Source organism: Globicephala melas, chromosome 14, assembly GCF_963455315.2.
Source record: "Globicephala melas chromosome 14, mGloMel1.2, whole genome shotgun sequence".
NCBI classification, from domain to species: domain Eukaryota; kingdom Metazoa; phylum Chordata; class Mammalia; order Artiodactyla; family Delphinidae; genus Globicephala; species Globicephala melas.
Genome location: NC_083327.1, coordinates 927288 through 940902, shown reverse-complemented (window position 1 = coordinate 940902; position 13615 = coordinate 927288). Strand labels below are relative to the sequence as shown.

The window sequence follows — 13615 nt, the reverse complement described above, 5'->3', positions numbered from 1 at the left end:
GGTAGTGTGAAAAACGGATGCTTCTTCATGAAAAATGAAATGGGGAGAGCCAGATCTACTGCAAAGCCTAAACTGATGCAAGATCCTAGAGAAGACACACGAATGAGCTGAACTATGGCTCTACCTCTTCTAAGAGGTCTGTCATCCCGAGTGTCCTCCTTTGGGGCCGACAAGTCCAGATGGAAGCACACTGGGCAGTACCAGAGGGGCAGATCAAGAGCACTCCCCAAACAACCAAGAGGAATACCTCCCAATACTTTCCTATGACTTTTGCTATCATGAGAAAGTGAAAGCAAGTAAATGTAGTAACTTTTTTGTACTGCTTCGAAGTTTTATTTGTATTCTAATACAGTATCAGTTTAAATTCTAAAATCTATATTGGAAAAAATATTATTTTCAGCTGAAGATTATCCATTATGGATCACTACTAATCTTACTAAAGACTTCTGATCATAAAAGATAAAAAAGTTAATGTTCGTTTATTCAAAATTTATTTTTTGAATGTCTATAATATGCTGGGTATTACCATCCTTGGAGGGAAAAATGATTTCTTCTAATGATTAAATATTCCTGTGTAGTTATGTTCTTTGAGTTAAAGAAATGATAGAAGATATAGAGAGAGAAAAGAAAAAGAGAGATATTGCTATAGAGGCTACTAATTATCTCCCAGTATCCATCCTCCTCATTTCCTCCTATTACAAAGAGAACGCTTAACTTTTAGTTGGGCACATGGCCATCCAATAGAGATCACACTTCCCAGCCTCCTTAGCAGCCAATATGAAGTTTATGAGTAAGCTCTTGCCAATGGAAGTTAGAAGAAGTGAAAAGATAACTGCAAGTTCTAGGTCTTGCTTCTAAAACAACTGGACAGACATTCTTTTTTTCCCACTTGGTGCCGCTAAGTCAGCTCTGACCCTGCTTGAATGATAAGGACAACAGTCTTGCAAACAGCAAAATAACAAGACAGAGGAGCCTCATCCCTGCTTAATCGAACGGCCTGAAGCCCTGAACTACTGACCCACCTAACATAGCAGGAAAATGAACAACTTTAGGGTCTCTTTGTCCCAACGGCTTAGCCTATGCCCCAACTAAAACAAATGTCTACAATCAAAGCAAGGCAAAATTCCAGGATGAAATCTCAATACTTACTCTAAAACATTTCTTTCAAAACAGTGACAGAAATCACAGAGAGAGCATACCACGAAAGGAATGCTGTGCTTTGAGCTCTAGCAATGGCTATAGTTCAGCTTTGTCAGGCATATTATGTACATTTAGTACTTGTACTGGCTCCCTCCCCTGGGGACCCTGCACAAGAACTCTCAGTGGTTTACTTTTCAAATACTGTCTCACATTGGTAGAGTGAAAAAAAGTTCTCCTCACCTTGGTTCCTGAGGCTTTAATTTTTTCCACATAATCCCAAACTGTCTGAGGTGATATTCTACCACCGACTTGAATACTATCTGGTAGATCCTGTGGTAACGACATGAAGGTGATCAATGTATACAGATTATATTTATTATAATGTCTATACTTCATACAAACTTAGCTCTAAGACTAATCTGAAACAGTGATTAAAAAAAAAACAAGTAAGTAAGATTATAAAATGCATCAGAGAACATAATAAAGTACAGGAAGAGCAATTAGGCTTTACCTCAAATGTCAACTCCAAATGACTGAGATGGATGCCCAAAATACAGTTAAGAAAGAATCTGAGGTCAAGAGAAAGAAGCAGTGCAAGCATCCCACTTTGACAATCCAGGAAGAGTACAACAGATTCCAAAATATTAGGGGACACTGTTTTTCCCCTTCCACCTCCCCTCCCTTTTTTTGGTGGTAGTGAGTTGGGGTATGCCTTTATCACTAACAGCTGGATTTCAGAAGTTATCAAGCTTAATTATAGAGGATATTTTTGCACAGAAAAGAGTAACATTGTAATAATGCAAGGTTCATTATTTTTTAAAGGCATAATCTTTCTGAGAACAGATGACTATACATAAAATCAATCAAGAGCTGTACAATTAAGAATATTTCAAACTTTAATCAGTATATTTGTTTTTTATGAAGAGAGAAAAATCATAATTAATCGATATAAATTCTATTAAATTTAAATGATTAATTGCTTTATTTTATTTGGGATTTTAGTCCAAATCAAACTAAAAATAAGTAGAAAGCAGAGGTGGAGTTCTGGAAAGCAATCACACAGAAACTGGCTCAGAAAAGAGAATAATAGTTTTGTTTAAAATCAAAAGGGTCCTGTAGTTTAGGACTTAGTTATCCATTTAAAAGAAGAGTTATCGTCACCAAGGACTAATCAAAGACTAAATTTCTAAACAGATTTGTTCAAAAAGAAAAGCACTGAATTTTTTTCTTATAAAATCAATGTATCTAAAATATTACTTGCCAACCAAACTATATGTAAAATAATTAAGTCGTTTATTAATCAAAAACACAACTAGACAAATAAGCTGATGGAGATTAGATAAGCAACATTACATTGAGTCAAACTAATTTCATCCTAATACAAAGAAAAGTTTATATTAGTCTTAAAAAAGAACAGGCATATATATGATTTAAGTTTTATAAAATACTGAAAACCATTTTTTTAAAAACTTTTGCCTTTATGGTCAGCAGACTGAGAATGAATGGAAAAAATGATAGATATGAACATAATGGCAAAATATAATCTCAACAAAAATATAGTACACATATACTGGTTTATTTTCCTTCTGCAGAAACACAGAGAAATACAAACTTTATTCAAAAGAGTTCAGAAAACATTGTACTTTCTCACTTATCCTAATACTATAATACTACAGCTGCTTGTTTCTCATAAACACTGCATAGTAGTCCCTTCCTATTCCCTCAGGTATAAAACCAACCAAGGGCACCACTGCAGCAACCAAGGTCACTGCTCTCAGGACTGTCAACTAACTGGCGAGTCTCAACTAGACAGCTCACCCTTGAACAACATGGGGGTTAAGTAAGGGTGCCCACCCTCTGCGCAGTTGATAATCCGAGTATAACCTACAGTTGTCCCTCCGTATACACGGTTCCACACCTGAGGATTCAACCAACTGCGGGTCACGTGGTACTGTGGTTTTCACTATTGAAGAAGTCCGTGTATAAGTGGACCATGCAGTTCAAAACTGTGTTGCTCAAGGGTCAACTGGGTGTGTATCTATATTCACAGAAATGGCCAGGTAAAGGACCACAGTCATGAAGCTGGGGAAATTTAAGCAGTAGAGGAATTGTAAGACTTGATAACAATGAAAAACTCTCCTTGACAAGCTAACACTGTAGGCCATAAATATGTCCATCTTTTACGTAAGTCTGTACTTAAAGAAAAACTTAGATATCCACGCAGACACTCATTAATCTTTAATTCTGACAGAGAATACATCTTGGGAAGAGTACAAGACATGTGGGTTTAATACATCAGGGCACAATTTTCTACAGTTCTAAAACTCCATTCGTGGACTCATAATTCCATTAACTGAATGGTTTAAGGATCACTGTCAATAAATATTTCTATCATGAATGAAAATTAAATATTTTAATTTTATTATGTTGTTTCTTTGCCTTGTGGCTTCAGAAACATACATGTCAACCCAGGCATAGAAGGGTAGAAAAGTTCACAGTACCTCTGTCAAGTACTCAGGGGAACCAGACACTGGGTAGGCTTTGGTAACAAATTTTGCTACAGATGGCATGTTGATAAAACCTTTCCAGATGAAGTTCAATCGAGCCAGGAAGGTAGACTCAACTTCAACAGTTCCAGGCATCTCTGGACTAAAAAATGACATTAAGAAGTTTTCAGCCTAAAGATCTGCTCATGAATAAATGCATTTTCTATTTACTCATCAATCATTTCTATTTTAGCATGTCAAGAAAACCAAAATATGTAAAGGCTATGATTAAAGAGTTTATATTTTCACTTTAATGTACTTATATTTACATAGCCATGTTTTTACAAAGTCTTTCTTCTAGGCTGTCTTGTGGACTAATATGGTCCAGAGAAATGCAAGCAATTTTTCTTTAATGACTTATCTCCTGCCTCTTGGAGCTAATGCAATTAAGGAGAGTTTTAAAGTCAAGTCCCCACACACTCAAGTCTCTAAATTAATTTTTAGAGTCTTTTTAAAAATCTCAATTAGGGTACAGGAAGGTACAGTTACTGTCTCAAAAGAAAGGTTTCTTTCTTAAGAAACATGTCACTTTTCTAAAGTTTTTGAAGACTTCCAAGTATAACATGGCAAAGAGCTATAAAGAATAGAAATTATAACTAACAGAAAATTACCGTGGAGCAGAAGAGAATGTTGACTTTGGAGACTCTTGTTTCTCCTCTTCAAAGAATTCAGAGGCCAAAATATTTGAGGTTGAAGACAAAGCATCTGCTATACTTTCTGCTTCATTGTCTGAATGTTTACGAGATACTCCAACAACAACTTTCACTTTTTTTGGAGAAAGATCATCTACAGGCGGTGCCATTCGACCTGAAGCCAGAAAATACCAATTTATACCACTTTTGTAAACTGAAATTTCTGTAACTCCATCCATTTTCACTTCTAAAGTTATTCAGTTTCCCTGACTGCACTGTTGCATAACCATACATTTACTGGGGTAATTTGTAACTATCATCATTTCTCACAATGAGTTCTAGAACACCTCCCTTACTGATGTGAAAAATCAAAAAAAAAAAGAGAATGTTAAACAACTCAGACAAGCTTTTGAAAAGGAAACATTACAACCAGAACCTAAAAATGGTTTCCTGATTCCCTATCAAACATTTTTTAAACTAAACTACAACAAATTCCAACAGTCTTGAGAGGTAACATGAGGAACTAAGTAAAAAAAATCTGTATACCTACTTCGTGTTACATATAGCAGCAGTCCGTGACATATGCATACTACAATGCTACTTAGTTACTAAGCATGAAAAAACACTAGTAAAAGTCTAGAAAATGACATTGATTTTCTCTATAGAATCAAGAAGGAAAACTCAAACTTTATGAAAATAGGTCAAGTACAGTAGTATTTAACAAATATTTTGTGTGCTACCATTAAATTTATTGAAATATTATAATATTAAATATTATATTAATTATAAATATAACTTTAATCATGAAAATTAGTAGAAATTAATAGAATTAACAAAAAAATTATTAAGATTTTTCCCAGACAAAAACCTAATGAGTATACTAAAAATACTAGTAAACCATGGATAGCTTTCTTCAGGGATAACAATGTCTAAAAACACCCTGCCCTTTAAGTCTTTACCATTGTACCAACTGTGAACACACAATTTTGAGAAGATATGTCATTTTTATTATAAGAAAGCTGCCTAGTCTCTAAAACAATGATGGAGGGCAGCATGTTAACTAACCTGAAAAATTTTTCATCTTACTGAACAAAGTATGTATCAGTCCTTTAGCATACCACAGTAAAAAAATAAAACTCCAGAGCTACATCTCTAGAGTTTAAAAAACTCTCGTCCTCCACCTTTACCAATAAACTGAATATAAACTTAAACTCTTGCTCAACACATACCCATTTCTTATGCCCTAAATCCAGTCTCTAACATCTGTCAATATTACCTAACCTGAGTATCTCAAAGCCTCCCTTTAATTAAAAGCACCTGCATCTCCCTCTTGCACTAGTGCACAAACGCCTGCCACCTAGCCTCGCTCCTTCTACTCTTGGCTTCTTTCATCATCATCTCTACTCAAAGTCAGAGAAATCTTCATAAAATTCCAAGCTGATCATATCATTCCCCTGCTCAAATCCCTTCAATCACTACCCACTGCTCTTAGATAGAAGACTAAAATGTTTCATATGGCCTACCAAAGCAGGTTTTCAGCAATTTTGATCATAATCTGCAAAGTAACATTTTATATCATGATCCATTACTTACATACACACGCACACTCCACATACCCCTGTGTGTCTGTGCACATGTGTGTGTATACATGTATGTATGCATGTGTGGGTCTTTTTGTTATACATAAATAACTGGAACTAAAGTCTCTCAAAATCATACTTATCTTTAACAGTGCAATTCACCGTGATATTTTCTATTCTGTTTTCGTTTGTTTTTGAAATGCTAGTGAACTACTTACTAAATTGATTTCACTACTACTACTAAGTCACAATCTGACTCTGCACCAGTACTAGGAAAACAAAAACCTATTTAAATTATAATTTACAAGTATTCCCCTTTTAAAATGAAAGCAACATTTAGGAAGAAATACTTCAAATTACCTATGCAAATTTTGCAGTTAAGATCAAAAAGATGTTGTCTGTGTTGATTAGTGGTATCTTTAGATAAGGAGTCAATCTCTTCTTTCTGTTTGTCAGATCCTTCTGTCTTCTCCATTGACTTATTAGCTGTAGGTTCCTAACAACAGTGAGAATAAAAATAGGTTAACAGAAAAACTTTGGCCTCAATTATTTAAACCATCTGTTATTTCATACTGATATTTTTCCAAAATCAAACTGCTCCATTCATAGGTTGTTTTTCACGATTTCTTTAAAAAATAATTGCTAGATGTTAATTATGACATAAAACAGAGCAAAAACTCAAACATTTCTCATTCTTCAAGGCCTCTAACAAGATCTATTATTTTCTCATTGATATTTGAAAGTAAGAAAAGCTACACCTGCTCTCGAACTAGTCTATCTTAAGAAGCACCTGCATATTTCGAGGCCTGTGATGCAGGTGGTCTGCACACTACATACAGAAAAACAATGCTTTAAACACTCTCAAAACAACATTAAACCAATAATAGAGACAACTCTAATAAATACACAGTTTAAAAAATTCCTTTTTCTACTTTAAGAACAAGAGAAGCAGTGGCTTCTCTTGTTGCGGAGCACAGGCTCTAGGCGCGTGGGCTTCAGTAGTTGTGGCTCGTGGGCTCTAGAGCGCAGGCTCAGCACTTGTGGCTTGCAGGCTATAGAGCGCAGGCTCAGTAGTTGTGGCGCACAGGCTTAGCTGCTCTGTGGCATGTGGGATCTTCCCGGACCAGGGTTCAAACCCATGTACCCTGCACTGGCAGGCGGATTCTTAACCACTGTGCCACCAGGGAAGTCTGCCCTCCTTTATTTTTATATTCCAAGTGAATCATTTAATGTGAGTGAGGCTCAGTTTGATATTACCGTAAGTATTAACAGAAGAAAATGGTTAAATATAAACATTTTCCCTTCTATCAAAAACGGTCAAATAAATCTTTTCTGAATCTTCATGTTTTGAGCACTATAAAACTTGTTATTTTTATTATCATAATTTACCTGAATCTCCATGGCTGCTTCCTGTTCTTTCATTGGAGCATCACTCTCAATTTCTATCTCACCTTTATGAGTTATCTTGGTGATTGGTCGTCTTTCCACTTCTCTCTGTTCTTTCTCAATCATCTCTATGGTCTAATAGGACATATTTTAAAGAAAACTTCACAGTTAATCACAGATGATTTTTAACCTTTAGGCAGTCTCTCAAGCAACAAACATATACTGAGTACTTGCAAATGTCAGTTTTAAGTGCTGGCGTTTTAAGAATTAGACCTCATACGTCAGCCTGGGGAAGTTTACATGTACAGTAACTGGAGGCAGCTGAAGTGTAATCTAATTTGCAAAGTGATGAAACATGATATTTACATTTAAAATCTGCTTTCTGATCTAGTATTTCAGCAGGTGCCACAGAGAAATAACAATCAAGTTCCTCTTAGATTCCTAACTTGATGTTCTAACATCTCCCACAGCAGCAGAAATTTAGTCGAACCACAGAAACGGGCAATCCCCCATCAGAAGGCTCCTGATGGAGCTTACTCTGTGACAGGGAACAAGCTCAGCAACAAAGCATAATAAATAAGCAAGAGCAGACAGAACTAGTAAAAGGTAGCTGAGAGTGGAATGGGTTAAGGAAGGTAAAGACGGATCCGGTCATTTGTCTTGTCACTGTTAAGTGCAAATCTTCCTTTAAAGAAAGAAATCAGATACACAGCCCAAAGAAAGAAACAGCTGGTCTCCCATGCAGATGACACCTGCAGCCACAGTTTCAAAGAAGAGAGGCACATGCACATTTGGGATACGAAGCAAAAAAAGAGATGGTGATAATATTTGCAAAATACGAGAAATTATACAAGGGGAAATTAAAGAAATATGTGACTTAGTGTAATGTATCAAATTAAGGCCTCTTGCACAACAAACTAAATTTGGTAGAAGATCAACATGGAGGATTAATGCTAAGATTAGGTGAATCATGCAGAGTTCATATATAAGAAACCACTATTTTCCAGAATAAAGGGCTAATACTCTAAGGCCATTGTAATAAAAACAGTGGATAATGTGGCTATCTTGCGGTCACGATAATTTGAAGTCACATATTCACCTCACCTTCAAAGATATTTCAAGTTCACAAACCCCCAATGAAAACTCTCAGCATTAGTAACTTTCAGAATTTTTTAGTTTTAAATATGCAATACACAGAGAGAGAGGGAAGATGGCGGAAGAGTAAGACGCGGAGATCACCTTCCTCCCCACAGATACACCAGAAATACATCTACACGTGGAACAACCCCTACAGAACACCTACTGAACGCTGGCAGAATACCTCAGACCTCCCAAAAGGCAAGAAACTCCCTACGTGCCTGGGTAGGGCAAAAGAAAAAAGAATAAACAGAGACAAAAGAATAGGGACAGGACCTGCACCAGTGGGAGGGAGCAACGAAGGAGGCAAGTTTTCCACACACTAGGAGCCCCTTCGCGAGTGGAGACTGCGGGTGGCGGAGTGGGGATGCTGTGGAGGAAAGCGCAGCAACAGGGGTGCGGAGGGCAAAGCGGGGAGATTCCCGCACAGAGGATCGGTGCCGACCGGCAATCACCAGCCCGAGAGGCTTGTCTGCTCACCCGCCGGGGTGGGCGGGGCTGGTAGCTGAGGTTCGGGCTTCCGTTGGAGCGCAGGGAGAGGACTGGGGTTGGCGGCGTGAACACAGCCTGAAGGGGGTTAGTGCGCCACGGCTAGCCGGGAGGGAGTGCGGGGAAAAGTGTGGACCTGCCGAAAAGGGAAGAGACTTTTTCTTCCCTCTTTGTTTCCTGGTGCGCGAGGAGAGGGAATGAAGAGCGCTGCTTAAAGGAGCTCCAGAGATGAGTGCGAGCCGCGGCTAACAGCGCGGACCACAGAGACGGGCGGGAGACGCTAAGGCTAGTGCTGCCGCCACCAACAAGCCTGTGTGTGAGCACAGGACACTATCCACACCTCCCTTCCGGGAGCCTGTGCAGCCCGCCACTGCCAGGGTCCTGGGATCCAGGGACAACTTCCCCGGAAGAACACATGGCATGCCTCAGGATGGTGCAAAGTCACGCCCACCTCTGCCACATCAAGCTCACCCCGCACTCCGTGCCCCTCCCTCCCCACAGCCTGAGTGAGCCAGAGTCCCCGAATCAGCGGCTCCTTTAACCCTGCCCTGTCTGAGCAAAAAACAGAGGCCCTCCAGCGACCTACACGCAGAGGCGGGGCCAGATCCGAAGCTGAACACGGGAGCTGTGCCAACAAAGAAGAGAAGGGAAATCTCTCCCAGCAGCCTCAGAAGCAGCGGATTAAAGCTCCACAATCAACTTGTTGTACCCTGCATCTGTGCAATACCTGAATAAACAACGCATCATCCCAAATTGAGGAGGTGGACTTTGAGAGCAAGATTTATTATTTTTTCCCCTTTTCCTTTTTGTGAGTGTGTATGTATATGCTTCTGTGTGAGATTTTTGTCTGTATGGCTTTGCTTTCACCATTTGTCCTAGGGTTCTATCCATCCGTTTCTTTTTTTCTTAAAAAATTTTTTTTTTCTTAATAATTATTTTTTATTTTAATAACCTTATTTTATTTTACCTTACTTCATTTTATTTTATTTTACCCTCTTCTTTTCTTTCTTCCTTTATTTTTACCTTTTCTCCCTTTCAATTCTGAGCTGTGTGGATGAAAGGCTCTTGGTGCTGCAGCCAGGAGTCAGTGCTGTGCCTCTGAGGTGGGAGAGCCAACTTCAGGACACTGGTCCACAAGAGACCTCCCAGCTACACATAATATAAAATGGCGAAAATCTCCCAGAGATCTCCATCTCAACACCAGCACCCAGGTTCACTCAACGACCAGCAAGCTACAGTGCTGGACACCGTATGCCAAACTACTAGCAAGACAGGAACACAACCCCACCCATTAGCAGAGAGGCTGCCTAAAATCATAATAAGTCCACAGACACCCCGAAACACACCACCAGATGTGGACCTGCCCACCAGAAAGACACGATCCAGCCTCATCCACCAGAACACAGGCACTAGTCCCCTACACCAGGAAGCCCACACAACCCACTGAACCAACCTTAGCCACTGGGGACAGACACCAAAAAAAAGGGAACTATGAACCTGCAGCCTGCAAAAAGGAGACCCCAAACACAGTAAGATAAGCAAAATGAGAAGACAGAAAAACATACCGCAGATGAAGGAGCAAGATAAAAACCCACCAGATGTAACAAATGAAGAGGAAATAGGCAGTCTACCTGAAAAATAATTCAGAATAATGATAGTAAAGATGATCCAAAATCTTGGAAATGGAATAGAGAAAATGCAAGAAACATTTAACAAGGACCTAGAAGAACTAAAGATGAAACAAGCAACAGTGAACAACACAATAAATAAAATTAAAAATAATCTAGATGGGATCAATAGCAGAATAACTGAGGCAGAAGAACGGATAAGTGACCTGGAAGATAAAATAGTAGAAATAACTACTGCAGAGCAGAAAAAAGAAAAAAGAATGAAAAGAACTGAGGACAGTCTCAGAGACCTCTGGGACAACATTAAACGCACCAACGTTCGAATTATAGGGGTTCCAGAAGAAGAAGAGAAAAAGAAAGGGACTGAGAACATATTTGAAGAGATTATAGTTGACTTCCCTAATAAGAGAAAGGAAATAGTTAATCAAGTCCAGGAAGCACAGAGAGTCCCATACAGGATAAATCCAAGGAGAAACACGCCAAGACACATATTAATCAAACTATCAAAAATTAAATACAAAGAAAACATATTAAAAGCAGCAAGGGAAAAACAACAAATAACACACAAGGGAATCCCCATAAGGCTAACAGCTGATCTCTCAGCAGAAACTCTGCAAGCCAGAAGGGACTGGCAGGACATATTTAAAGTGATGAAGAGGAAAAACCTACAACCAAGATTACTCTACCCAGCAAGGATCTCATTCAGATTTGATGGAGAAATTAAAATGTTTACAGACAAGCAAAAGCTGAGAGAGTTCAGCACCACCAAACCAGCTTTACAACAAATACCAAAGGAACTCATCTAGGCAAGAAACACAAGAGAAGGAAAAGACCCACAATAAAAAACCCAAAACAATTAAGAAAATGGTAATAGGAACATACATATCGATAATTACCCTAAATGTAAATGGATTAAATGCTCCCACCAAAAGACACAGACTGGCTGAATGGATACAAAAACAAGACCCATATATATGCTGTCTATAAGAGACCCACTTCAGACCTAGAGAACACACAGACTGAAAGTAAGGGGATGGAAAAAGGTATTCCATGCAAATGGAAACCAAAAGAAAGCTGGAGTAGCAATTCTCATATCAGACAAAACAGACTTTAAAATAAAGACTATTAGAAGAGACAAAGAAGGACACTACATAACGATCAAGGGATCGATCCAAGAAAAAGATATAACAATTGTAAATATTTATGCACGCAGCATAGGAGCACCTCAATACATAAGGCAAATACTAACAGCAATAAAAGGGGAAATCGACAGTAACACATTCATAGTAGGGGACCTTAACACCCCACTTTCACCAATGGACTGATATCCAAAATGAAATTAAATAAGGAAACACAAGCTTTAAATGATACATTAAACAAGATGGACTTAATTGATATTTAGAATACATTCCACCCAAAAACAACAGAATACACATTTTTCTCAAGTGCTCATGGAACACTCTCCAGGATAGATCATATCTTGGGTCACAAGTCAAGCATCGGTAAATTTAAGAAAATTGAAATTGTATCAGGTATCTTTTCCGACCACAACGCTATGATACTAGATATCAATTACAGGAAGAGATCTGTAAAAAAAACAGATACATGGAGGCTAAACAATACACGACTTAATAACGAAGTGATCACTGAAGAAATCAAAGAGGAAATCAAAAAATACCTAGAAACAAATGACAATGGGGACCTGATGACCCAAAACCTATGGGATGCAGCAAAAGCAGTTCTATGAGGAAGTTTATAGCAATACAATCCTACCTTAAGAAACAGGAAACCTCTCGAATAAACAACCTAACCTTGCACCTAAAGCAATTAGAGAAAGAAGAACAACAAAACCCCAAAGTTAGCAGAAGGAAATAAATCATAAAGATCAGATCAGAAATAAATGAAAAAGAAATGAAGGAAACGATAGGAAAGATAAATAAAACTACAAGCTGGTTCTTTGAGAAGATAAACAAAATTGATAAACTATTAGCCAGACTCATCAAAAAAAAAGGGAGAAGACTCAAATCAACAGAATTAGAAATGAAACAGGAGAAGTAACAGCTGACACTGCAGAATGGAAGAGAGGATGAGAGATTACTACAAGCAACTCTATGCCAATAAAATGGACAAACTGGAAGAAATGGACAAATTCTTAGAAATGCACAACCTGCCAAGACTGAATCAGGAAAAAATAGAAAATACGAACAGACCAATCACAAGCACTGAAATTGAAACTGTGATTAAAAATCTTCCAACAAACAAAAGCCCAGGACCAGATGGCTTCACAGGCGAATTTTATCAAACACTTAGAAAGGAGCTAACACCTATCCTTCTCAAAATCTTCCAAAATATAGCAGAGGGAGAAACACTCCCAAACTCATTCTAGGAGGCCACCATCACCCTGATACCAAAACCAGAAAAGGATGTCACAAAGAAAGAAAACTACAGGCCACTATCACTGACGAACATAGATGCAAAAATCCTCAGCAAAATACTTGCAAACATAATCCAACAGCACATTAAAAGGATCATACACCATGATCAAGTGGGGTTTACTCCAGGAATGCAAGGAATCTTCAATATACGCAAATCAATCAACGTGATAAACCATATTAACAAACTGAAGGAGAAAAACCATATGATCATCTCAATAGATGCAGAGAAAGCTTTTGACAAAATTCAACACCCATTTATGATAAAAACCCTCTAGAAAGTAGGCATAGAGGGAACTTTCCTCAACATAATAAAGGCCATATATGACTAACCCACAGCCAACATCGTCCTCAATGGTGAAAAACTGAAAGAAAGCATTTCCACTAAGATCAGGAACAAGACAAGGTTGCCCACTCTCACCACTCTTAGTCAACATAGTTTTGGAATTTTTAGCCACAGCAATCAGAGAAGAAAAGGAAATAAAAGGAATACAAGTCGGAAAAGAAGGAGCAAAGCTATCACTGTTTGCAGATGACATGATACTATACATAGAGAATCCTAAAGATGCTACCAGAAAACTACTAGAGCTAATCAATGAATTTGGTAAAGTTGCAGGATACACAATTAATGCACAGAAATCTCTG

At 38.2% G+C, this 13615-nt stretch overlaps 1 protein-coding gene across 5 annotated transcripts in view; it reads right to left on the bottom strand.

Moving 5' to 3' along the window:
- The window catches only part of PHF3 (PHD finger protein 3), a 107114-nt gene that overhangs the window by 7336 nt on the left and 86163 nt on the right, over positions 1–13615 (bottom strand). For all 5 annotated transcript variants that reach the window (XM_030849501.2, XM_030849503.2, XM_060283547.2 and 2 more), the window contains 5 exons: positions 7288–7419; positions 6259–6394; positions 4298–4493; positions 3642–3789; positions 1381–1470 (listed from right to left, as the gene is read on the bottom strand). In XM_030849501.2, the coding sequence (XP_030705361.1) occupies positions 1381–1470; positions 3642–3789; positions 4298–4493; positions 6259–6394; positions 7288–7419 (702 nt within the window). The remainder of the gene's footprint in view (positions 1–1380; positions 1471–3641; positions 3790–4297; positions 4494–6258; positions 6395–7287; positions 7420–13615) is intronic.